Source organism: Anser cygnoides, chromosome 13, assembly GCF_040182565.1.
Source record: "Anser cygnoides isolate HZ-2024a breed goose chromosome 13, Taihu_goose_T2T_genome, whole genome shotgun sequence".
Lineage (NCBI taxonomy): Eukaryota > Metazoa > Chordata > Aves > Anseriformes > Anatidae > Anser > Anser cygnoides.
Genome location: NC_089885.1, coordinates 12,730,704 through 12,753,444, shown reverse-complemented (window position 1 = coordinate 12,753,444; position 22,741 = coordinate 12,730,704). Strand labels below are relative to the sequence as shown.

General features: G+C 43.0%; 2 protein-coding genes and 1 long non-coding RNA gene across 7 annotated transcripts in view; 2 read left to right on the top strand and 1 right to left on the bottom strand.

Annotated features, from left to right (window-relative positions):
* The first annotated feature begins 2,799 nt into the window (after nt 1–2,799).
* LOC136786261 (nyctalopin-like) lies at nt 2,800–5,222 on the top strand. Its single transcript, XM_067005316.1, has 2 exons — nt 2,800–3,236; nt 3,349–5,222. Exon 2 carries the CDS (start codon nt 3,393–3,395, stop codon nt 4,572–4,574), a length of 1,182 nt encoding a protein of 393 aa, XP_066861417.1. The 5' UTR covers nt 2,800–3,236; nt 3,349–3,392; the 3' UTR covers nt 4,575–5,222.
* Nucleotides 5,223–6,927: 1,705 nt separating this feature from the next.
* On the top strand, nt 6,928–12,644 carry LOC106037433 (uncharacterized). Its single transcript, XR_010834889.1, has 3 exons — nt 6,928–7,079; nt 8,302–8,360; nt 11,049–12,644. It is a non-coding gene; the product is annotated as an uncharacterized lncRNA (long non-coding RNA).
* Nucleotides 11,885–22,741, bottom strand: part of PLS3 (plastin 3) — a 50,560-nt gene continuing 39,703 nt past the window's right edge. For all 5 annotated transcript variants that reach the window (XM_048076121.2, XM_048076127.2, XM_067005315.1 and 2 more), the window contains 11 exons: nt 21,643–21,724; nt 20,804–20,969; nt 19,351–19,493; nt 17,791–17,886; nt 17,161–17,356; nt 16,480–16,558; nt 15,727–15,841; nt 15,451–15,584; nt 14,475–14,598; nt 13,778–13,902; nt 11,885–13,190 (listed from right to left, as the gene is read on the bottom strand). In XM_048076121.2, coding sequence (XP_047932078.1) covers nt 13,058–13,190; nt 13,778–13,902; nt 14,475–14,598; nt 15,451–15,584; nt 15,727–15,841; nt 16,480–16,558; nt 17,161–17,356; nt 17,791–17,886; nt 19,351–19,493; nt 20,804–20,969; nt 21,643–21,724 — 1,393 coding nt within the window. In that variant the 3' untranslated portion in view covers nt 11,885–13,057. The remainder of the gene's footprint in view (nt 13,191–13,777; nt 13,903–14,474; nt 14,599–15,450; nt 15,585–15,726; nt 15,842–16,479; nt 16,559–17,160; nt 17,357–17,790; nt 17,887–19,350; nt 19,494–20,803; nt 20,970–21,642; nt 21,725–22,741) is intronic.

The following is a 22,741-nucleotide window of genomic DNA, read 5'->3' as shown; positions in this document are numbered from 1 at the left end:
AAACGTGCTCTCCAGAACACATATCTCAGTGTAGGTCAGCAAGGCTCTGACCCCTTCGGTGCTGATTTACAACAGGATTCCCCAACTCTGAAAAAAAAATAGTCCTAGGGCAGCAGCAGGAGAAGGGGACTCAGCGCACGCACACAGCCTGGGAGCAACATGTTTGCATCGTGCTGGACAGTGCGTTCACATCATGATGGACAACGAGCCTTTTGCACGCACGCACTGAAACCATCCTGCCTGCAGCTGGGCTCCCCCAGCACTCCATAAACTTTTATATGCATTCCTCCTTCCCACTTTTGTTTGTTTAAGGGTTTCTTTAGGGATTAGTTGTTCAGTGTTGTGAGTAAGATTAGAGAATCTACTTCATCCTTCACCAGCCCCAGAACACTCTTGTGGAGAATGCTGCTGTCACATCCCTTTTGGGGCTTTAGGGAGGACAGCAGCTGTGACCAGCCCCCAGTTGAAAACTGATGTCTGAGGCCGTGAGTCCTGCTCACGCCCAGCACCCATGGTCCTTGTCTTGGTGTGCTGGGTCTTAACACTGCCTCGGGTACTTCTGAAGCATAAGCAGTTCTGGCAGGGGTTCTCTCTCTAACAACCCAGTATTTTGGCCAGGATGGAGAACTACTAACAGTTTTAAAGGGAAGGTGTTAGTCAGTGTTTCACTTTATTTCCTGGAGCCAAGACTTTACATGGAAGCACTGAGCAGGCCTAGGGAAATCCCTAGTTTTCCACTTTGCAGCAGCACAGCAGTGAGCACAAGGATGAGATTGCTGGGACCCATCAGAATATGATATCAAAGAGCTCTGCTCCCATTCATCTGCTGGAAAACAATTTTTGAAGCAGTTCAGTATCTGGTTGCACCTCCTAGTGCAGTGTGGCACAGGCAGTTCAGAGGGAAGAGGGACGCTCTTTCCACATCTAGCATTCAGAAAGTTTCCAAGGCATTTCTTTTATGAGCTGTTTGTGTCCAGACGACAGCACTGCCAACACTGAGATTATCCACTATGACATTGTTTGTTCAAATAATTGGCCTTAAGCGTTTTACAAGTTACTAAAAGTAGTAAGGAAAATAAGCGCATAAGTGACTTTGGAAACGTGCTGCACCCATTGAACTCCATACTTTTGGTCTCTGAAAATTCCCAATATGAAACCAATCGCAAAACAAGCAGATTTAGACAGAGAGCTGGGCTTAAACAAGGCCTATACAAATGGGATAACAACCAGAAATAAAGCCTGTGTAGAACAAAAAGGACACCAGAACAAGTGATCTATCTTCTTCAGACCGAGTTACAAAGCTTCAGCTAGAAGCGAGACAGACCATTCCTGGCTGGGGACATGGAGCAGCTCACTCATCCTGTACAGAGACCAGCAGAAACCTGGCTCCTTTGCAGTCCCAGCTGAGCCAGGAACACAGAAAACATGAAGATTACATCCACTAAAGCCTTTGGCATGGCCCCAAATGTGAGTATCCGGATAGTGTGAGCAGCACATGTTTGCATCTTCCTCCAGGACAAGCCACTTGCCAAGGCTATGACACTTCTGCTCTCAGGGTGAAAACCAGCATTTGACCCCTAGTAACACCAAGACAAAGCCTGTTTAACTAAGTAAATGATGTTGTTTATAGCTGGAAGATGGTCTCCATTACACAACGCAGCAGTCCCAGCCAAGCTTCCAGGGGGAAACTGTTCTTTGGGGGTTTGTTGCTTGAAAAAATGTGGAGGAAAACAGAACTAACTGAAGCCAACACAGTGATCTAACAGTACAGCAAACCTAATCTGCTTCTGCATAGAAAGCAATGGGTTTGCAAATTTGTAGTTAACACCATTGGGCATATCATACATTTGTGGTTTTTTAGCCACTGTTTGGACAGAGCTGTCAGAGCAGATTCTGATTACCATAAGAGGAACGGTGAGAGAAAAGAAATCCAAATCTGTAAACCATGAAAGAAAAAGCTAAGGAAGACCAAGAAATGATGAGCAAGAAAATGCATCTGAATGGAAGGGGCTGAGAGAAGGTGCTTCAAGCACATCAAAAACTTGAGAACTCCAATATATAGAAGTGAGGGGGGAAATAAAAATTAAAATAGTGAGAAAAAAGAAAAGCAGCAATTGTGTCACTATTTACTTTGCTGACACATCATCCAATCTTTGCATTGTAAGTGAAATAATGAGACAGGAGATTGCCAGTCCCTGGCTGTCAGGTGCAGCAGTGATCAGCCCCCTGAGGTTCCTCATACTTTCTCCAGAGCAGAAGCAGCAAAAGATTGACGTGAGCATGGGAACCTGAGGAGAGCTCAGCTATATCCTCATGTGGGTCCAGTCGCTTGCTCCTTTTCCAAATTATCTACAATGGGAAGATGCAATTTTCTATATGGGAAGAAGCAATTTTCTATATGGGAAGAATGAAAACATTGAATCTTGCAAATGAAAACAAAATCTTTTCTTCTGCACTCTGGATATAGGATGAAAACCAGGGAGGAGTCAAAGGACATAAGTTTTATAGACCTGAGTCCACCTCGGGCTGCTCAGCGGCATTTTCAGACCCACTAGAGACAGGCGGCACCCTGAGAAGGGCAGCATGCCCCTGGGTGCTCTGTGCTTCACCCGTGGGGTTAATCTCTTGCCACCCAAAGATGGCTCAGGGCTTATCCTGAGATGCTGCTCCATCAGGACACGGCACTGCCCTGCATATTCCCAGTTGGCAGTGAGTGTGATGTTTGCTCAGCTCATGACAGTCTCGCACATCCCATGCCAGACGGGAGAGCCACTCTAAGCTGCCTGTGCTGAAGTCCAAACCAGAGGAAAATCCAAAAATCCCTACCCTACTCCCAAAATAGTGTTGGGTTTTTATTTTTTGTTTGTTTGCTTGCTTTTTTGTTTTGTTTTGTTTTGTTTTGTTTTTGAGCAAACTGCCAAGCCAGTACTGAGAACCATAATCAACCCAGGAGCAGGAGGGTCTCCCAGACAGATCCCAAGTGAAGTCTATTACCTGCTGCTGTTTGCAGGGAGCAGAAGGTAGGGAAAAACACTGCCAGAGCATGATGCTGTGAGAAATCTTCCCGCCTCTCAGTAATGCTCTTTGCAACGCAGCAGCACTTAATCAGCTTTTATCTGCCTAAGACTTGATCCCCATTGGTCTGCAGCAGCCAGAACTAGCTAATTTAATTTCACTGTGAGCTAAAAGCACAGCCCCACTGTTCCTGCAATGCTTGTGGTTCACCTATCCAAAAGGTACATGTTCTTTTTCTTGTCTTCTTCTCTGCTGTCTGTCAAGTATTAGATGTGGTGTCTGACTTGTGGCCGGTCATGTTCTTTCTTGTTATATTTATATTTACTTGTGCAGCAAAGACTGGACTGAGTCTGAATCTCTCTGATTCATGCCCAAGCATGTGCAAATGTGCACCTGAAGAGATTATCCACTGTAACAGAGCTGGACTGAGAGCCCTCCCTGGAGAAATAGCAGCATCCACTGTCTCTCTAAACCTTTCCAATAACTATTTGCGGATTCTTACCACCAACACATTCAGAAACCTGACTTTCCTCCACAGCCTCTGGCTGGATGGAAACAATCTGACTTTCCTGTCCCCGGGGACCTTCCATGCTCTCAGCAAGCTGCGAGAGCTGCACCTCAGCAGGAACTCGCGCCTCACTTACCTGCATGCAAACACCTTCAGAGGACTATTAAACCTCATCAGCCTGGACTTGTCTCATTGCAATATCTTTGAAATCCATCCACTTCTATTTTCACACCTGCCCTCTTTAGAAAGACTTGACTTAGCCTCCAATAACATGCGCTATGTCCCACAAGCCTTTAGGAATCTCTCCAGCCTTAGGAGGCTGTCCCTGGAGGGCAATCACATAGAAGCCATTGGCAGAGATTCCCTGAAGGACCTGGAAACCCTGTATGATCTGAATCTCAGGAAGAACCGGATATGGATTATTCAGAACGGTGCTTTTACAAAGCTTCCCAGATTGGGAGTGTTAAATTTAGGACACAATTTCATTGGTGATTTGCCTAATCAGCTTTTCAGCGGGTTGATCCAGCTCAAGACTATGCACCTTGAAGCCAACAGAATCACTGCTATTGACTGCACCTTCAGACATCTGCTTAACTTGAGAAACCTGTACCTGAACAACAACCAAATATCCTCTATTTCAGACTCTGCTTTCTCTTACTTAAACAAACTGCATTTCCTCCACCTGAGTAAGAACAACCTCAGCTCCCTTCCGATCCACGTGTTCACAGAACTGCCGAAACTGAAGTATGTGTTTTTATCTCACAACCCCTGGAAGTGCGACTGCAAGATGTTTTGGTTTTTGCGGTGGACAGCAACGTACAGGGGAGCACTCGAAGGGCTGCACTGTGCCTTCCCGGGCCATCACAACGTGACAGTGCTCAGGGTCCCTCATCCAGGGGACCAGACGGAGTGCATGGCACCGCCTGAGCTGGTGAGCAAGGACAAGTGTGGGGCAGCTGGTACCAGCATGGCTGCTGGGCCTCCTGCTCCCCCTAACAAGGTCTTCCTGCTGGTAGTCGTCTGCCACATGTGGTATTTTGCAAGGAGATAGGACACCCTGTTGGCCACGCTTTGTCAGTGTTTAAATTAGAAAGTGGAGGCATATTTTCTCACAACTTGCTTATGAACAGTGGGCTTCGTTACAGGAGGGTTTTTTTTTTTTTTGTATGAAAATAAGCTTTTTTCTTAACATAAAGGAATTAATTCTGAAATGCTAATATCAACATTCAGTGGCACCACTGATGTGCTTAGAAAGAGCTCATGTTAGCAAGCACAGGGCTGGGACTTGTGCTGGAGATGTGGGGTTGGTGAGCACAGCCCTGAGGCAGCCTCTGCTCCCTTGCTGACTGACCACAACCACACATGCTCTTCTGTCTTCCCGTGTCCAGTTCAAGCAGGGGAGATTGTGAGTACTGCTAAAATACAAATAAATTGCAAGTTTTCCAGCACATCTGGAATCCCTGTAAGAGACTCAGTCCATTGGTGTCTCTGTGAACATGTGGTAGCTTCCCACAGGTGGTATATGAGGTGCTTGCTGTTAAGAGACAAAGACAGTCTTTAATATACTATACACAATAAAACAGTGTTGGAGTGGTGGGAACAAATGTCACAAAATAAAACTTTTTATCTCTCAGCTGCTCCTCAGAGTATCAAGCCTCAGCTAACAAAATTATGCATTAGCCCGTGCAAAGAACTTGTGTGTCTCATGGATGGTCTGTATGAATTTTCTCCTGTTTTTGTTAATTATCTCTAACATGGAGCTGGCCAAAGGGCGCTCCACCTTTCCTCGCCGGTCCTCTCCTGCGCTGGGGCTGACTGCCACCCGACGGCCAAAAAACGCTCCGATGTGGTGACAGCTTCTACCGTGCAACCTGAACGAGAGCAGGTTTGTGTCAGGGGAAGATCCGTCTCCAAATCACATGTTCCTCACTTAGCATTGCGGCCTTGCAGGCCCCAGCTTGTATGGTAGCTTTGTTTGCAAAGCTAAGGAAGCAATCAAACTTAGAATGTGCTTGGACTAAATGATTGCAATTAAACTGGGTTGCAGACCGAGATAAGATCCACTCCCACTACAACTCATACTGACCACCTCAGAGCCCTCATGTGAAAAGAAACAAATACATGCATGAGAGATAATCAGATGAAAAGAACATTGTTGCAAGGTGTTGGTCTGTTATGAATGCATTTCTGTGAGCTCTTTGTACATTAAACTTCCTTTTGGGTCTTTTCCCAAAGGAATGTATGCTGGTGAAATGACAGGTCAGCGTCTCCCGCCCCATCCAACACAGTTTCACCTACCACCCTCTTTTTAGTAAGATGCTGTTTAGTCTTCATAAAGTACAGCAGTCCAACCACACCGTTCTGTTTTGTAGAGGTATTTTGATCTTTTGCCATGTTCCTTTTCCACAGTAGGGGAAAGGGTCTTTAATGCACAAGTTGACCTTTGAATGTCAAATCCACTAGACCAACAGCTAAAAAATTGCAATTACTGTTTGGTAGGTATAATAGCTAGCATGCGTAATGAAGGACCTATCAGCTAACACTTAAATTCCTCTTCCTTTTTGCTTTTTAGGAATAATCAGGTGACACTATGCTTGATGTTTGAATAGCATCAAGTAAATCCACTTGTAAGCTTGTGCTCTTTTCAGTTGCAAGAGGGGAACCTGCACCTTGAAGTTCTGGATGGAGGTGGACTTGCCAGCTTCTTTCAGGGTCTGGTTTACCCGGATGATTATAATGTCATCATTGGCTTTCTGACTGTCACCCAGGTCCTTGAGGACGTTCAGCATTCAGCACAGGCAGAAAGCACAAGACGAGGCTCAGAGCCTGGGCTAAGACCCAGCAAGCACACTGCCTGGATGCGATGCAAGCCCATGGCAGCATGACAAGCGTTCATGTACTATCAGCTCTGCTTTGGTTGAAACCCCTTTAGCGGGAAGGAAGAACCATCTCTCTTATCTGATTTCTCATAAAGCACTTAGTCTTTCTAGCCCTCCCAGTCCTTTAATAGCAGCTCACAAAATTGCCAGGGCTCAGGACGCTGTTAAACTCTTTGAGCATTGGCAATTTGCCTCAGAGGGGCAACGCTTTAGCTAGGAGGTGCAGATCAATTCCCAGTTCGGCATTCTTGCCTCTACCGCCCCCACACAGAGCTGACACGCAGCTGATCTGCGGGTACGAACTTGCATTGCCCTACAATTCTGCAGCCACCTGTGGGTGCCCCGTGTGCCCCTCTGGGGGGGGGGGGGGCTGCTGCTGCACGGCCCAGTCACCGCTGGGGGACACGGGGGTGTGGGGGGGCTGCGCGCACCCCGCGCACCGCCGACGGGGACGCGGCCTCCCGCGCCTCACCGCGGGGCGCTGCAGGGCTCTTCCCGCGCAGCACGGCGGCGCTGCCCCGAGCCGCGGAGCGCGGGAACGGCGCGCGCCGCTCCGCTCCGCGCCTGCCGGCAAGCGGCGCTCGCGCCGCTCGCGAGCCCGTTGGCGGGCCGCTGACTGAAAGCCCTCCCCGCGCGCCGGTCAGCCGCAGCGTCTGAGGAGAGCGGTCGCGGGCAGGGTACGCTTCGTAGGGTTTAATAATTAAACCTTAAAAAGTCGCCCGTGTGAGGAGCTGGGGGCTGTTACAGAAGGCACAAATTAATTAGGGACCTTGGACAGTTAACTTAGAGAACAGCGTAGCATTTCGGGATAATTTTTAAAAAGAAAAGTGGAGATAATTGAGGCGGGGCAGAGTGAGCTTTACAACCGGAAAAGCTTCAGGCAGTTTAAAGACAACAGAGACAACGGGGGGGGGGGGGGTCGGACCCGAGGTAACTTGGTACAAAATGAACATTTTTCAGTGAAAATCAGAGGTAATAGGGACAGAATGATCATTTTAGAGGGAAAACCTAAGAAAAAGTAGAGTGAACATAGGTGACATTTTGGGAGGGAAAAGCTGGGGTGATGTAGAGGGTACAGAATAAGCATTTTGAGTAATTTAGTGGGCAAAAACGGGCATTGCTTCCAAGGAAAAAGCTGAAGTAAATTAGAGGGTCAAAAATGGCACTTTTGAGGGAAAACTGAGGTATTTGTGGGCAAAAAATGAACATTTTTTTCAGGGAAAAGCTGAAGTAAGTTAGAAGGGTCGAAGGCGGCTTTTTTTTTTTTTTAAGGGAAATCTGAGGAAACTTGGGCAAAAATGAGCATTTTTTGTAGGGAATAGCTAAGGTAAATTAGAAGGGAAAATGGTGGCATTTTCTGAAGGGAAATCTCAAGTAACTGGGGCAAAAATCAGTTTTTGTTTTGTTTTGTTTTGTTTTCCCCCAGGGAAAAGGAGAAGTAAGTTAGAAGGGTCAAAAGTGGCATTTTTTGAGGAAAAATTTGAGGTAATGTATGGACAAAAATCAGCTTTTTTTCTGGGGGAAAACTAAGGTAAATAAGAAGGGTCAAAGGTAGCATTTGTTTTTGAAGGGAAATCTCAGGAAACTTAGGCAAAAATCAGCTTTTTTCCAGGGAAAAGCTGAAGTAAGTTAGAAGGGTCAAAGGTGGATTTTTCTGAGGAAAATTTTGAGGTAATTTGTGGGCAAAAATGAGCATTTTTTTCAGAGAAAAGCTAAGGTAAATTAGAAGGGTCCAAGTTGGATTTTTTTGAGGGAAATGTTGAGGTAATTTGTGGGGAAAAATCCTCTTTTTTTCCAGGGAAAAGCTGAAGTAAGTTAGAAGGGTCAAAGTTGGATTTTTTTGAGGAAAATGTTGATATGATTTCTGAGTAAATATCCTCTTTTTTTTTTTTTTTCCAGGAAAAATCTGAAGCAAGTTAAAAGGGTCAAAGATGGAATGTTTTGAGGAAAATGTTGAGGTAATTTGTGGGCAAAAATGAGCATTTTTTTCACTGAAAAGCTGAAGCAAGTGACAAGGGTCAGAGGTGGCTTTTTTTTTTTCTTTTTTAAGGGAAATCTCAGGTAACTTCGGCAAAAAATCAGCTTTTTTTCCTGAGAAAAGCTGAAGTAAGTTAGAAGGGTGAAAGCTGGATATTTCTGAGGAAAATTTGAGGTAATATGTGGACAAAAATCAGCTTTTTTTTTTTTTTCTGGGGAAAATCTGAAGTAAGTTAGAAGGGTCAAAGATGGATTTTTTTTTAGGAAAATTTTGAGATAATTTGTGGACAAAAATCAGCTTTTTTTCCGGTGAAAATCTGAAGTAAGTTAGAAGGGTTAAAGGTGGATTTTTTTGAGGAAATTTTTTATGTAATTTGTGGACAAAAATCATCCTTTTTTTTCAGAGAAAAGCTGAAGTAAATTGAAGGGTCAAAAGTGGAATTTCTTTTGAGGAAAATATTGAGGTAATTTTTGGGCAAAAATGAGCATTTTTTTCACTGAAAAGCCGAAGCAAGTGACAAGGGTCAAAGGTGTTTTTTTTTTTTTTTTTTTTTTTTTTTTAAGGGAAATCTCGGGTAACTTGGGCAAAAAATCAGCTTTTTTTTTCCTGGGAAAAGCTGAAGTAAGTTAGAAGGGTGAAAGCTGGATATTTCTGAGGAAAATTTTGAGGTAATATGTGGACAAAAATCAGCTTTTTTTCTGGTGAAAATCTGAAGTGAGACAGGTTAAAGGTAGATTTTTTTGAGGAAATTAATTATGTAATTTGTGGACAAAAATCATTTTTTTTTTTCAGAGAAAAGATGAAGTAAATTGAGGGGTCAAAGGTGGAATTTTTTTTGAGGAAAACATTGAGGTAATTTTTGGGCTAAAATGAGCATATTTGTAGGGAAAAGCTGAGGTAAATTAGAAGGGTCAAAGGTGGAATTCTTTTGAAGGGAAATGGTGAGGTAATTTGTGGGCAAAAATGGGCTTTTTTTTTAGGAAAAAGCTGAAGTAAATTAGAGAGTCAAAGCTGGCATTTTTATAAGGAAAATAGTGAGGTAACTTAGTGGACAAAAATGAGCATTTTTTTCAGGGAAAACCTGAGGTAAATTAGAAGGGTCAAAGATGGATTTTTTTTGAGGGAAATGTTGAGGTAATTTGTGGGGAAAAATCCTCTTTTTTTTCTTTTTTTTTCCTCCAGGGAAAAGCTGAAGTAAATTGAAGGGTCAAAGGTAGGACGTTTTGAGGAAAATGTTGTATGCAAAAATGAGCATTTTTGTCAGTGAAAAACTGAGGTAAATTTGAAGGGTCAAAGCTGGCATTTTTTGAGAAAAATGTTGATGTAATTTGTGGGCAAAATTTAGCATTTTTTTCACTGAAAAGCTGAAGTAAGTGACAAGGTCAAAGGTGGCTTTTCTTCTTTTTTTTTTTTTTTTAAGGGAAATCTCAGGAAACTTGGGCGAAAAATCAGCTTTTTTTCCTGGGAAAAGCTGAAGTAAGTTAGAAGGGTGAAAGCAGATTTTGTTTTGTTTTTGAGGAAAACTTTGAGGTAATATATGGACAAAAATCAGCTTTTTTTCTGGGGATAATCTGAAGTAAGTTAGAAGGGTCAAAGGTGGCTTTTTTTGAGGAAATTTTTGAGGTAATTTGTGGGCAAAAATCAGCTTTTTTCTTTTCAGAGAAAATCTGAAGTAAATTGAAGGGTCAAAGGTGGATTTTTTTTTTTTTGAGGAAAATGTTGAGGTAATTTGTGGGCAAAAATGGGCTTTTTTGTAGGATAAAGCTGAAGTAAATTAGAGAGTTAAAGCAGGCTTTTTTTAAAGGAAAAAAATGAGGTAAATTTGTGGGCAAAAATGAGCATTTTTTCCAGGGAGAAGGTGAAGTAGGTAACAAGGCTCAAAGGCGGCATTTTTGGAGGAAAAAGTTGAAATAATTTGTGGGCAAAAAATATTTTTTTTTTAAAGGAAAAGCTAAGGTAAATTAGAAGGAAGCATGGTGGCATTTATTTTGAAGGGAAATCTCACGTAACTAGGTAAAAATGAGCATTTTCTTTTGGAGAAAGGCTAAGGTAAATTAGAAGGAACAAATGTGGCATTTTTGGAGAAAAATGTTGAGGTAATTTGTGGGCAAAAATGAGCATTTTTTTTAGGGGAAAGCTAAGGTAAATTAGAAGGGATTGGATGGAATCTTTTGAAGGAAGATCTCAGGTAACGAGGGCAAAAATGAGCTTTTTTTTTTTTAGAGAAAAGCTGAAGTAAATTAGAAGTCTCTAATGTAAAATTTGAGAGGTGAGGTAATGTAGGAGGCAAAAATTTATTTTTATTTTTTTAATGAAGATAAGGTAGTGAAAAAAGGGAGATTAAAATGTTAGAAAAAAACTGAGGTAACGTGGAGGGAAAAAATAAGCATACCGTGACAGGAAATTTGAACAAAAACCTGGATATTACATTATATTACATTATTATATAACATTTTACATTATTATGTAACTCTTTTTCCTCTAATTTATAGGGGGGAAAGACCCAACACAGAAAAAAAGTATTTATGTTACAAGTAAAAAATTAAAGTTAACAAGGAGGAGTAAAAGGATAAACAGAAAATGAGAAGTAACAGACTGAGTTTGCCTATGGGGATAGAGAGAGGATTTAGTGCTTCCCTGGTCTAAGCGTCTCGTCCTTCCTTTGCAGCAGCAGCCGGTGGGGAAGAAAGAAGAGGGAGGCATCGTGTGGAACTGCACTGCGAGGCAAGAGTGATGAAGAAGAGTTGTTTTGACAACTGAAACCTTCTCACAAGAGCACAGTAAGTCTGAATTTTGCTATTACTGCAGTACCAGTGAATGGACAAACCAGGGCTGCACAACAAAGCAACACGTGCTGCATCTTCCTGCTTATCAGATTTGTGATTAGATTCATGCCAAGTATTAAACAGTCAATACATTTCTTCTTTACCTTTTGTTTGCAATGTTTCCGCTTCAGTTCAGGGGTTTCAGCACAATTCTCACTTTCCTCAGCTTCAAGCACTTTGGGAAGTTGCAGGAAAAACCTCCCCTTTGCTTCTTGCTGTCACATTCCTCTCTTCAATCTCTTTGCTGTTCTGATTTGTGTCAGCTGCTGCTATCACACCCTCCCCCCTCCACCAACCTGGGGTCTCTGGTCATGAGCCTGAATGGGTACAACCTTTTCTCCTACTTTTCCTGGGGTTTGCCCTAATGGGGCTTTTCCCCTACACCTTCGGGCATTGTCTTCAGCCACACAGTAAGTCACAAGTTCAAGAGTAATGTTTTAGAGAAGCTATCATAAAGGTAACACCTCACAAAAACACTGCCAATTAAAAAAAATCACACAACTAAAAAAAAAACAAAACCACCCTCCTCACCCCCTCAAGCACACCCTAATTCTAGGGATCTTACAGATCAATAGGACCTGTTGCAAAATACAAAAAGCAACCAAAGCACTGCTAAAAGCAACTGATGACAGGCTACCATGCTGGGACAGTGTAAATAAGGAGAGAACCCTGGATTTAAGTGTCTTTTTTTATTTCAACTAATGCTTTGCCACCATATTACATCATTTTGAATAGCTTGGAATAGCAATATGATCTCAAAATCTAGCAAACAGCTTGCCAAAGCAAGATAATATTAACTCCTATGGATACAGAATCTTCCTTCTTTGGCGACAACACTTCATTTTATCTGTAAAAATAATTTTATATTCCAGCGCATTTGCTGTTCAGTTTATTGAACCCTGCTGTTCGTAACATTTGCCTCTTCCCTGCACAAAACCTCCCCACAATGTAGTATGGTTTTATATCCAACAACATTTTAAATAAAAAGTTATATTTTTCATGCAGATTTTTGTAAAAATTATGTTCTAGGTACACACAACTGAACCAAGATGCATACAAAAATGCATTCACTTCCATTCTCAGGTGCAACTGTGCCATCAGCAACGTGGTATCATGTGTTACTGTGCGCAGTCCAAGGATGGTGGTATTCTCACATGTAGTCTAACTTAAAAATACAAACAAACCCCCCTTTTTTTTTATAAGCAGCAAGAGAAAAAACTGCTATGCTTTATTTGTAAAGTAATCAAAATAGTTAGATGTATAAAAAAAGCACCATGTACAGAGAATACCATAAGATCCATCTTCCAAAACACATTTCTCATTTAGCATTGCGAGCTGGTCTGTAGGTCCCAACTTGTACGGTAGCTTTGTTTGCAAAGTTAAGGAAGTGGTCAAACCCAGAATGCGCTTGGACCAAATAACAGCAATTAAGCTGGACTGCAGACAGAAATAAGATCCATTCCCATTACAACTCCTACTGACCACCTCAGAGCCCTCAGGGGTGGGGTGGGGTGGGGACAACACCAAGCATCAGAGAAATAACGTGGTGAAAACAGCTCCAGAGCAGCGTTCAAGGTGCTGGTCTGTTATGAATGCATTTCTGTGAGCTCTTGATAAGTCAAACTTTCCTTTGGGAAAAGAGCACATCTGTTGGTTAAAACTCCTCTCCCTGAGAATTTTGATACGAGTTTGTCTCGCAAAGCAAAACAACATCCTTTGAACTTCAACAGTTCCTAGGCCAACAGCATTTCAGCGTGGACACAGCTGGTCTGCTACTCATGCACCCAGGGTGGCAGGTTGGGTTTTTGTTGTGTTTTGTTGTTTGTTTTAATTTTTACATGGATCAACCCTTTTATACTCGCTTCATTCCCCTGCCCATCAAGCAGGCAAACACGGTCATGACCATCTTCGGTTTCACCTCCACAAGATCTTCCGGAAGAGCATAGACTCGGGCACCAATTCTTCTTGCCATGGACACAGCATACCTATTTGCCATGGAAAGAGGAGCGTGTTATTAAAAGGTGTAATTAATATTTGATAGGGCTAATAACCAGAATTCATAATCACGGACTCATCAGCTAACATTTACATTCCCTCTTCTGCTTGCTTTTTAAGAATAATCAAGCAAGTATTATCTGCAAGAAAACTTCCTGTCATTCTGCCACTGCAGAATAGTCGCAGAACACACGTTTCAAAGCCATGATTTCACAGGCATACTTCAAACTTGACAACCTATGATGATTCAACAAGATGAGAGACTAGGGTTCAGTCTCAAACCCCTGAGCTACTGGCTGAGCATTTCATAAGCCTGAACAAACAGCAGAGAAAGAGGGATCATTGCTAGATCAGTCTTGGGCTGTTCTGTGTTCTTCTCAACAAGCAAGAGTCCAACCAAGTAGTACTCTGGCATTACTGACAAGTACAGCAATTTGATTTCAAGAAGCACTGCCTATCTAAAAGGTTCAGTGTTTGAAAACTACAGAAAAGCAGTAAAAAGCTCTTGCAACTTTAAGTCACAGCATAGTAGGTGTACTCTCCCAATGCAATGCAGCTTTTCAGATAGTAAACTTACTTAGCATTATTTTGTTTGTCATCTTCCGACAGATGACCAGTCTTTACAAGGTCATAGTTGATGCAACCAGGCTGTATAGCATCAATTAAATCCACCACTGCCAAGCTTGTACTGATAGTCTTGTCCTAGAGAATACAAGCAGAGAAAAGTAAACACAAGTGTCTAATCCTTAAGAATACTTCTCACCTCAATTCAACTGCTCTGCAATGTGAAACAAAACAAACTTTAAACAAGCTATTTCCAGGCAGCACTGAGTGATTATTCCAGCTGGAGCACAAACAAACCAAAGTGCTGCTTCTCCTTTGGTAACAGTACAAGATTAGTATTCCAATTTACTCTAAGTGGTGTAAAAACACAAAGTGTTTACAGGCAGCAGGTCCACCCCACCGACCTGACCCCAGGGGACAATGCCAACCTACAACAGCAGCTCCAGCCTCAATGCTTGGACCCCACCACTGCCCCAGAGATCAACCACACTCCTCCCCTCCTCCGACACCCCATCAACTCTCTTGCCCCACCACTATTCCCCACTAAGCAGCTCTGAAAGTCTCCTCTCTGATAGCTTGAAGCCACTTTGTTCCCAGCACAGGCTGCATCCTGTCTTGTGTAAAACCCCCTCTTGAACATGTCCTGCTGCAGCCAAAGAAACCCTTTTGGGGCATCCCTCTCCTTTTGGATGCAAGAGGGGAACCTGCACCTTGAAGTTCTGGATGGAGGTGGACTTGCCAGCTTCTTTCAGGGTCCGGTTTACCCAGCTGACTATAATGTCATCGTTGGCTTTCTGACCGTCACCTAGGTCCTCCAGGACGTTCAGCGTGTACCTAAGCACAGGCAGAAAGAACAAGACAAGGCTCAGAGCCTGGGCTAAGACCCAGCAAGCACACTGCCTGGATGCGATGCAAGCCCATGGCAGCATGGAAAGTGTTCACATATTATCAGCTCTTTTTTTTATTTTTTTTATCTTATTTTTTACCCCTTTAGCAAAAAAAAGGAGTCATCTATCCTATCTAAAGTGTGATTGCTGTTAAAAAGTCTAATAAGGTGAAGCGCCTGAGTCTTGTAATAGCAACTCACAAAATTGCCTGGGCTGAAGGTACTGTTTAATCTGTTTGAGCATTCTTGCCTCTACTGCAAAATACAGAGCTGACATGCAACTAATCTGCAGATATATCTTAGGTATTTGCATCATCTTAGAATTCTTCAGAACTAGATAAAATGAAAAAGTTAATATCCCATTTTGTTAAGTGACCCCCCCCCGCCATTCCAGTTCTGACTGGGGTTATGAAGCAACCCCAGAATATCTCTTTCACAATTTCCAGCTAAACATTAGAACAGTTGTGCCAGCTAAGCTTTCCTTCCTATGGTTGCTACACGTGGGTCACCCTCGAGCAGGCGAGAGAGGTGATCCTGGACAGTAAGATGCTCACAGATCTGACAACAGACTCACTGGAGGTCTTGTCTCTGCTCCAGCCTCCCATATGCAGCAGCAGGACCAGCTCTGCCACAGTTTTGTCCAGCTGAGACTTGAAATCTCACCAAGGACAGAGGTTTTACAGCCTCTGTGGGTAACCTGTTCCACTGCTGCAGGCAAAAATCTCACAAACTTGGCAAAAACCTTCACAAACTCTGTACTGAATTCACAAGGCTGATGTGTTTGATCACATCAAACCTACCTTCTCATCAACTGCCAGACTAAGGCTAGTGTCAACGTTGGGTTTCCGTCGTTCAGATCCTGTCCTCCAATGCCAACCAGGGAGAATTTGGCTGGATGCTTTCCCAGGTCTACAGCATAGTTACAGTTTTCTAGCTACACCAGAAAAGAGGTCAAAGAAAAATCACTCACAAATACACTCTTGACTGAAAGCCTCAAATAGGAATTTCTAGATAGCGCACATTTGCTTCTGCTCCTAGTATCCATGGCTTCTTTTAAAGTATTTTGAAATGCTCACCTTTTTCATATTTGCTCCCAGCTTAGGGTATGGAGGCTTGTTAACCTTATTCCAGTCAACAGGAACTTTGATCTTTTCATATAATTGCAGTATTACCAGTGCATCTTGGAGATCACTAAAATGGAAAACACTGATCAACCCTGACATTTCCCAATTTAAGTGATTTGGTTACATCACGAATAGTTACTACTCTTTACAGGTTTTTGTAATTTTAACAACCCTAAAAAGAAAAAAAATTCAAAACATTTTGTAATTTTCAGTGCAGAAGAAATGCTCCATGTTTAACACCAGCTAGCTGCTAAGCTAACACAGGTTTTAGCATGGTAATCATCAACAGATCCAGAAAAGAATTTTGCTACATAAAATCCAGAAGTAGCCACCTTTCTCCATTGACTACAGGGGTCCAGAACATCTTGCCTCCTAACTAGGATGCGTTAGTCAAGCCCTAAAATTAGGTGACACGGAATCTATGTCCAGTTGCTGTAATGCAGTTTGCTCAAGCTCTAACTGGGATCTGAGTGTACCAATTTGCCAGGGGGAGGAGAAAAACAAACCACCTTCAGCCCTTAAAACCAGTGCTGGCCCAGAAATCCTAAGCTAAGGGCTGCAGGGAGGATATAATGAGCATTGCCCGTTCCCCAACACCCTTTCTTACGCTCTTTCCTCATCACTGTGGGCAACAGGACACTGGAGTGGGCACATCTCCACTTTGATCTATGTTGGTTGGGTCTCTCCCAAGAACCTAATGCTTACCCGTAGAGGTGATTTACATGGGGGTTCACACCAAGGGAGTTCATCCAGTTACGGAAAGTCCGTTCCTCACGGGTCTCTCCTAAACGAAAGAAAAGGAGTTCAATATGACTTTCTGCAAGCACAGAGCTGTATGGTTTCCCACCTTGCAAGACAGTAAGTTCTGAACAGCATAGCTCAAAGTTTTTCAGTGGAAAGAGATTGTTTCTACTATAACTTTTTCAAATGAAGAAGATTGCCCTGACCTCATGTTTTAGATGTCAGATTGATTTCACCAGACCTCAGAAGAACATGATTTTTGGAGGCCTTTTCCAACCTTAATGATTCTATGATTTTTTCACTTTCTTGCAGAAAGTGCAGCAAGAATGTCTTTCACATGGGAGTTAACTAACTCACTCTCTAATCCCAGTTGTGCCAAGAATTAGTGCTGCTATGAACATCTCACTGCTTTACCAAGGTGCTCTTGTCTGTGTCAGAAAATTGCAAAGCTCAGAACAGCTGAACAGGCCCTCAGGTACCCTCCTCATCTGCCCCAAACGAGTAAACCACCACTGCAGCGCTTAAACCTCAAATCATAGGTGTTACTTCAACAGAAATGCCTCCACTGGGCATAGTCTCTTGTGATCTAAGTGTTTACTTGAGATATTTCTCTCCTACTAATTTTGTGATCGATAAGGCCATCACCTTCTAGTAGAGTCCAGTCAATGTCCTGGTTTTCAGGCTTGGTAAGTGCTGGGTACTTGTTGAACAGGTTTGCAACAAAGGCCAGATTCAGTTTGGGATTGCCACTGACCACATCAGCCGGCGTGACAAACTGCCGGCACCCGAGCCGGTCTGCCTGCTGAAGCATGTACTCTGCTCTTCGCAAGTCGTCCTTCTCCTGCCGGAGACACAGTGGAGAAGATCTGTCAGGGAAGAGACCAACCTACAAAGCAGATGGGAAGCTCCTGACTGCTACGTGGAGCAATGTCACAACTCCACCTGCCTTCACTGGGCATCAGCTGCTAGTCAAATGAAGGGACAAAGCATCCACACTAGTCCCTGCTTGATGGCTCAAAATTAGAATACAGCGTGCTCCCAAATGCAGCAAAAATCCAAAATATTTCTCAATCATACATGTTAATTGGCAGGTAGTGACCAGGCCTCATTTAAAACCAACAAATCACAACATACCCAAAGTATGCACACATCCACTGACACTTTACACACTCTTGAAATTAAGATACCAGGTTACCTAGATGTCATGGAACAATTACGGGGTCACAAGTAGCTTGCAACTATACAGCACGAAGACACAACAGCCTGAATACTTACATTGAAACCTGACATGTTAATATCGATCTGAGGCTCTCCTTCTTTCTGCCCTTTAGGTGCAATTTGATTGAGAAGGTGGAAATAAGCTCTAGAATCCTGAAATGGATGAGAAATAGAACTCAGATCTCCTGCACAGCAGTGAATACATCGTAACAATTCATTTCAAGCTCATCTTTACCACGTCGCTGTGCCTAATTGGCGTATGTACCTTTACTGAATTACCAAAATCTGTAAGCTTGACAGACAATAATAAGAGAGCACGATGGCAGAAATCCAGGCAGCAAAAAAGAAAACAAAGGGAAAAGGTTAGAAATATTTAAGGCAAATAATTATGGGTTTTAACTCTTTGCACACTGACTTTCTTGCACACTGGTGTCGGACATTTTTCAGGGGTTGGAGGAGGCAGAAATGCCAGCACTGCTTGCTTGAACAGCCCCCAACAGCCAGACCATGTGGACACCCCAACACAACCTTAACCCCTGAACAAAGCAGCCACCCCTACTGCTACAGTGATGATGAAGGTGGGTCAGAAAAGACAGTTCTGGCAAAAAGCTGATTACATGGAACCTCAATGTTTTCTCCTGTGCCTACCCATTAGCTAGAACCATTTGAAGGAAAAATACCAGGGATGGTCACAAACTAGGAAGAGCAAATAGCTGCTGTAATTATTCGTCATTTACGAGTCCTTTCACTCCGCCGCACTGCAAAGGAGCCTGCAATATCCTGCCAGCCTATGGGCTGCATCAGACAAGCCACAGCTGTCAGCAGTACTTTGTGTAGTTTTGAAGTTGGAAATTAAAGCGTATGCATGGGCACATGCATACACACACACCTCAAATATCTTTTTCCTCCCCCCTTCCACCCTGACAGTTCTCTCTCCCAGAATCCACTTCAGTCTTCTTTCTCTTCCTCCCAATTACTGGCCATGCAAATATGCTCCAGGAACCTGCTGGGGGTTAGCGTGGAAAAAACTCCACACCGACCAGGAGCCATCACCATCTGGTTTTCACTACTGCAAAGAGTGAGATGAGAACCACACCTCACACCTGAAAAAACAGCTGTTATTTCCCTTCCTCTCTTACACCCATGACAGTTTGGATGAAGTGCCACCACCTGCAAGGAGCATGTGGAAATCACACTCCACAAGGATGCGGCTAATTATTTCACCCTGTCCATTTGAGCTGCAGTACAGTGCTTTTTACGTGCCCTCAGAAAACTAGCTCCTTCAAAAAAAAGACTGATCAAGAACATTCAAAAACATATGACAAATACCAGCTTGCTACTTGATTAAAACACACAACAGCTTTGCTGCAGGATCGCACTCACACTGGAGTAAACACTTGGACAGTTCAATGCTGGGCTCATTCTCATGGCCACAGACAGCAGCAGCGTGGTACCCTAAATCTACCCTTTGGAAAACCCCTGTTATACCTATTTGGAGTATTAAAGTTAAGAAAGGTCCTGTCTGTAGATTAAGGGCCTCATATACACATGCAAACACAGCCCTGGCCTGCTCCCAGCTTTTTCCCAGGCATGCGCAGCCAGGAGAGTTCTCAATACCTTGATATCTGAGCTGAAGTTATTGATTTTGTGCCAGCCTGCATTTTCCAAGTGGAAGTTGGCCCATCTTAGGAGCAGCTCTTCTGGGGACAGTTTCATAAGGTCCTCCAGATTTTCACCATCACGAAGTAAGGCAGCCAGTGCTAGAAGAAAAATGCTTGTAAGAGGAAGGAACGAGTTTCAAAAGAGGCAAACCTCCCTCCCAGATTCAGAACTGCAGTACCATTTCAGAGTGGGAGGGGGGACACAACCAGCTACCAGTTAAGTCAATACAATTTGGGTGTTAGTGGAGTTTCCTGAGTGGGTTGTTCCACAGAGAATATGAACAATATAGAAAACATTGTAAAAATGAGAAAAAGTATTTCCCATTTTCTTGAATAACAAAATTCTCTGGATTTTATGTACAGTCCTTTAAGTTGATGACAGTAAGCTAAATGCAAGTGTACTTCTATCTCAATGATAAAAACGTTTCCAAATGATTTCATATTCACTGTTTCATTCATAAAAACAATGTCAGCTTGAAACCATGATAAGCATCTTTTCAGCTAGAGGGTTCTTCACTCACCCAGGATTTTCAAGTCTGAGGTAAACAGCTTTACCACTAAGACATGATCAGGAAGCTTAAATAAAAGACAGTGAAGCCCCTCCATCCATGTGCTCTGAACTATTTGAGAAATTTCAGTTTTGGAGGCTGTTGCAAAGGACCAAGCAAGCACAGTGGGATTACTGCAGCACGATGCTCCCACGGCTGAGAAGGAAGCGAGAGCTCAGCTGTGGCATGGACAGGGGGCAAAGAGGATTTGAGGAGAATCATGTCACTGCAAACATGTTCCTGAAGAACAGAAACCCTCCTCCTTTTTGGAGGATGATCTATCACCCTAAAATGATGCAAGCAGCTTTTGCAACCTCAGCACAGCTTGACATTGCCAGGTAAACTGTGCCCAAGCCTCAAGGCAACAGCACAGGGACAGGACACAAAACAGCTTCATACCAAGTGATCTGCAACACCTAAGAGATCCCTGTGCAGGGACAAGGCAAAGCACAGCCTGTGTGTTATCAGGAAGCAGGAGGAGAAAAGGGCTGATGAAATCAAAGCAAGGCATCCTGTCTAGTAAGGTGTTAAACCAAGAAAGGCAATCCTATGGAAAACAAAGTGAAAGAGCTGTAACATTCACTTTGACCACGTCTAGAAAGCATGCACAACCACCCACCCAAGCCAACTTCACAACTACAAACCAGCTGTCGGGCACTCAGCCTGGCGCACACCCTCGATGAAGCCGATGGCCAGCTCTCCCCTTTCGGCAGAGGGGAGGGAAGATGTAGCAACGGGGCTGGAGGCAACAGCGCAAGCAACACTGGCTGGCTCAGACGCAGCATCACATGCAGCCCCTCGGCAGCTCAGGAGCAAGACGACATTCATGCTCTCCAAGTTATCACTTATGGAATCATTTACCTTCATTTCTGCTGAGCTCAATGTCCGCAAACAAGCCAATCTTAATGATCTGCCAGAGAAGCCCAAGAACCAGGTGGGGTTTCCCTTCCCTCAAGTCCTCTGCACCAATATTGACAACATGGCAACCGATGGCAGATGCAGAATTCAGCGCCAGGTTCAGGTTCTCCTGTGGACAGCACAGTCAAGTGAGACACAGCCCAGGGAGATGTCTTTCATCCAGTGCTAGCAGAGTAGGGATTTCCCCCTTGTCCTTGCTCCAACATCAGCAGCTTGGAGGAACCTCTCCCAGCTGCCCTACAGTAGTAGGAGCTTTAATGGAGCTGTCACAGTAGCAGACTGAATCAGTAAGAACTAGGCACAGGGGTTTAATTTCAGCCTCTGCTATTTAGTTTCAGCCTTCGAGTCAGTCACATCTAGTGGCATCAACAAGAACATGACTTAGAGAAGCAGTAAGGTATCCAAATACATGCAAGCACCTGTGCAAAAACCTGTTTTACTGTGGAACAACTCACAGCTGGTCCACACCAATAATCAGATTGCTTGAAAGATACCAATGTACATAATCAGTGCAGCAATAACAGGTGTGAACTGCATTTCAGCCATTTTACCTATTTTGTCATTAAGTTATCTTAAGACTAGTTATCCTAGTCTCTTGAACTGTACCCATACCACTAAAATCGCCAATTATGCACAGTACAAACTGCCTTTAATAATTCAATGCAACTTATAAAAATCTTTCCTTTCCAGTGTTCCATAGCAACTCCTTGAGCCACCATGCTAAGTTTTCCTTTATTCTATCTGAATGTGAATTTCTGCAAACGTATAGAACTGTACTGTACCTGAATTATGAATGGTGTGAGTTTCTTCTTGTTAATCGCTCTTTCATCAATTGTGTCCGGAACAGAAAGATTGATCATTTTGCTGGTAGGAGAAAAACCAATAATATTTGAATGACATTTTGTATATAATCTCAACAAGTTGTTTCACTGTTACAATACTCACCACAGTACATTTCCTTTTACTTGTTTACTTTTGCGTTGCTTTTTTTTTAAATCAATATTGTGTAAATCAGACGTTAATATTTATGTTATCAAGAATGTATTTGGAATGTATTTGAAACTAATAGCTAAACCTGAAACCTTATTACTGGCCACCATTGATCTCAGCTGCTGGAGCAAAAAGAGCACATGAATTATTCACAATGCAGTCACTGAACTAGCAAAGACTCATTGCTACTTTGTCATCTGCTGTAAAGTCTAGTAAGGCAACGTGCTTCTTCCTATTGTACAGGTGTACTACGGCCAACAAGCAAAACTGCACAAAAAAGTGCAAAAAGCTTAGTGGGTAATATAAGCCAAGTAGTTTTTAGTCAACAGAAAAACATGTTACGTTTTTACTTTATATTGTGAATTACTTCCTACTCAGTTGAGTCTTCACCTGAATAATTGAATTATTTGAAACTGTGGAAATAAAACAAGCTAAAGCAAAAAAAAAACAAAAACAAAAACAATGCATAGTCCAGTAGAGATCTTTCACATAACAACACAGCACTACTTATATTCTGGGCTGATCTAGTTCTCAATTACATTCACTTATATTTAGAAAAAAAAGACGCAGAAGACAACTGGCTGTTCAGCAGCCCTGGATACCTTCTGTTTTCAGCATGCAGCAAAATAAGTTATTTTACTAACCTAGGGCAGCTATTATCACAAACACTAACATTCCCACAGAGGTTACTGTCTGTCTAAATATCAAAAAAATGGGATACTTAATCTGTCTATCCTTCCCCAAGCTACCTAGCATCAGGTTGAGCTTGCATCAGGATAACTTCTGCTCCTGCAAGGTACTTATCCCCTTCAGCAAACTTAGTTTCAAGCCCAAAACAACAGTACTAGACAAAACCACTAGCTTGTAACAAAGCAGAAGCATCATGCATTG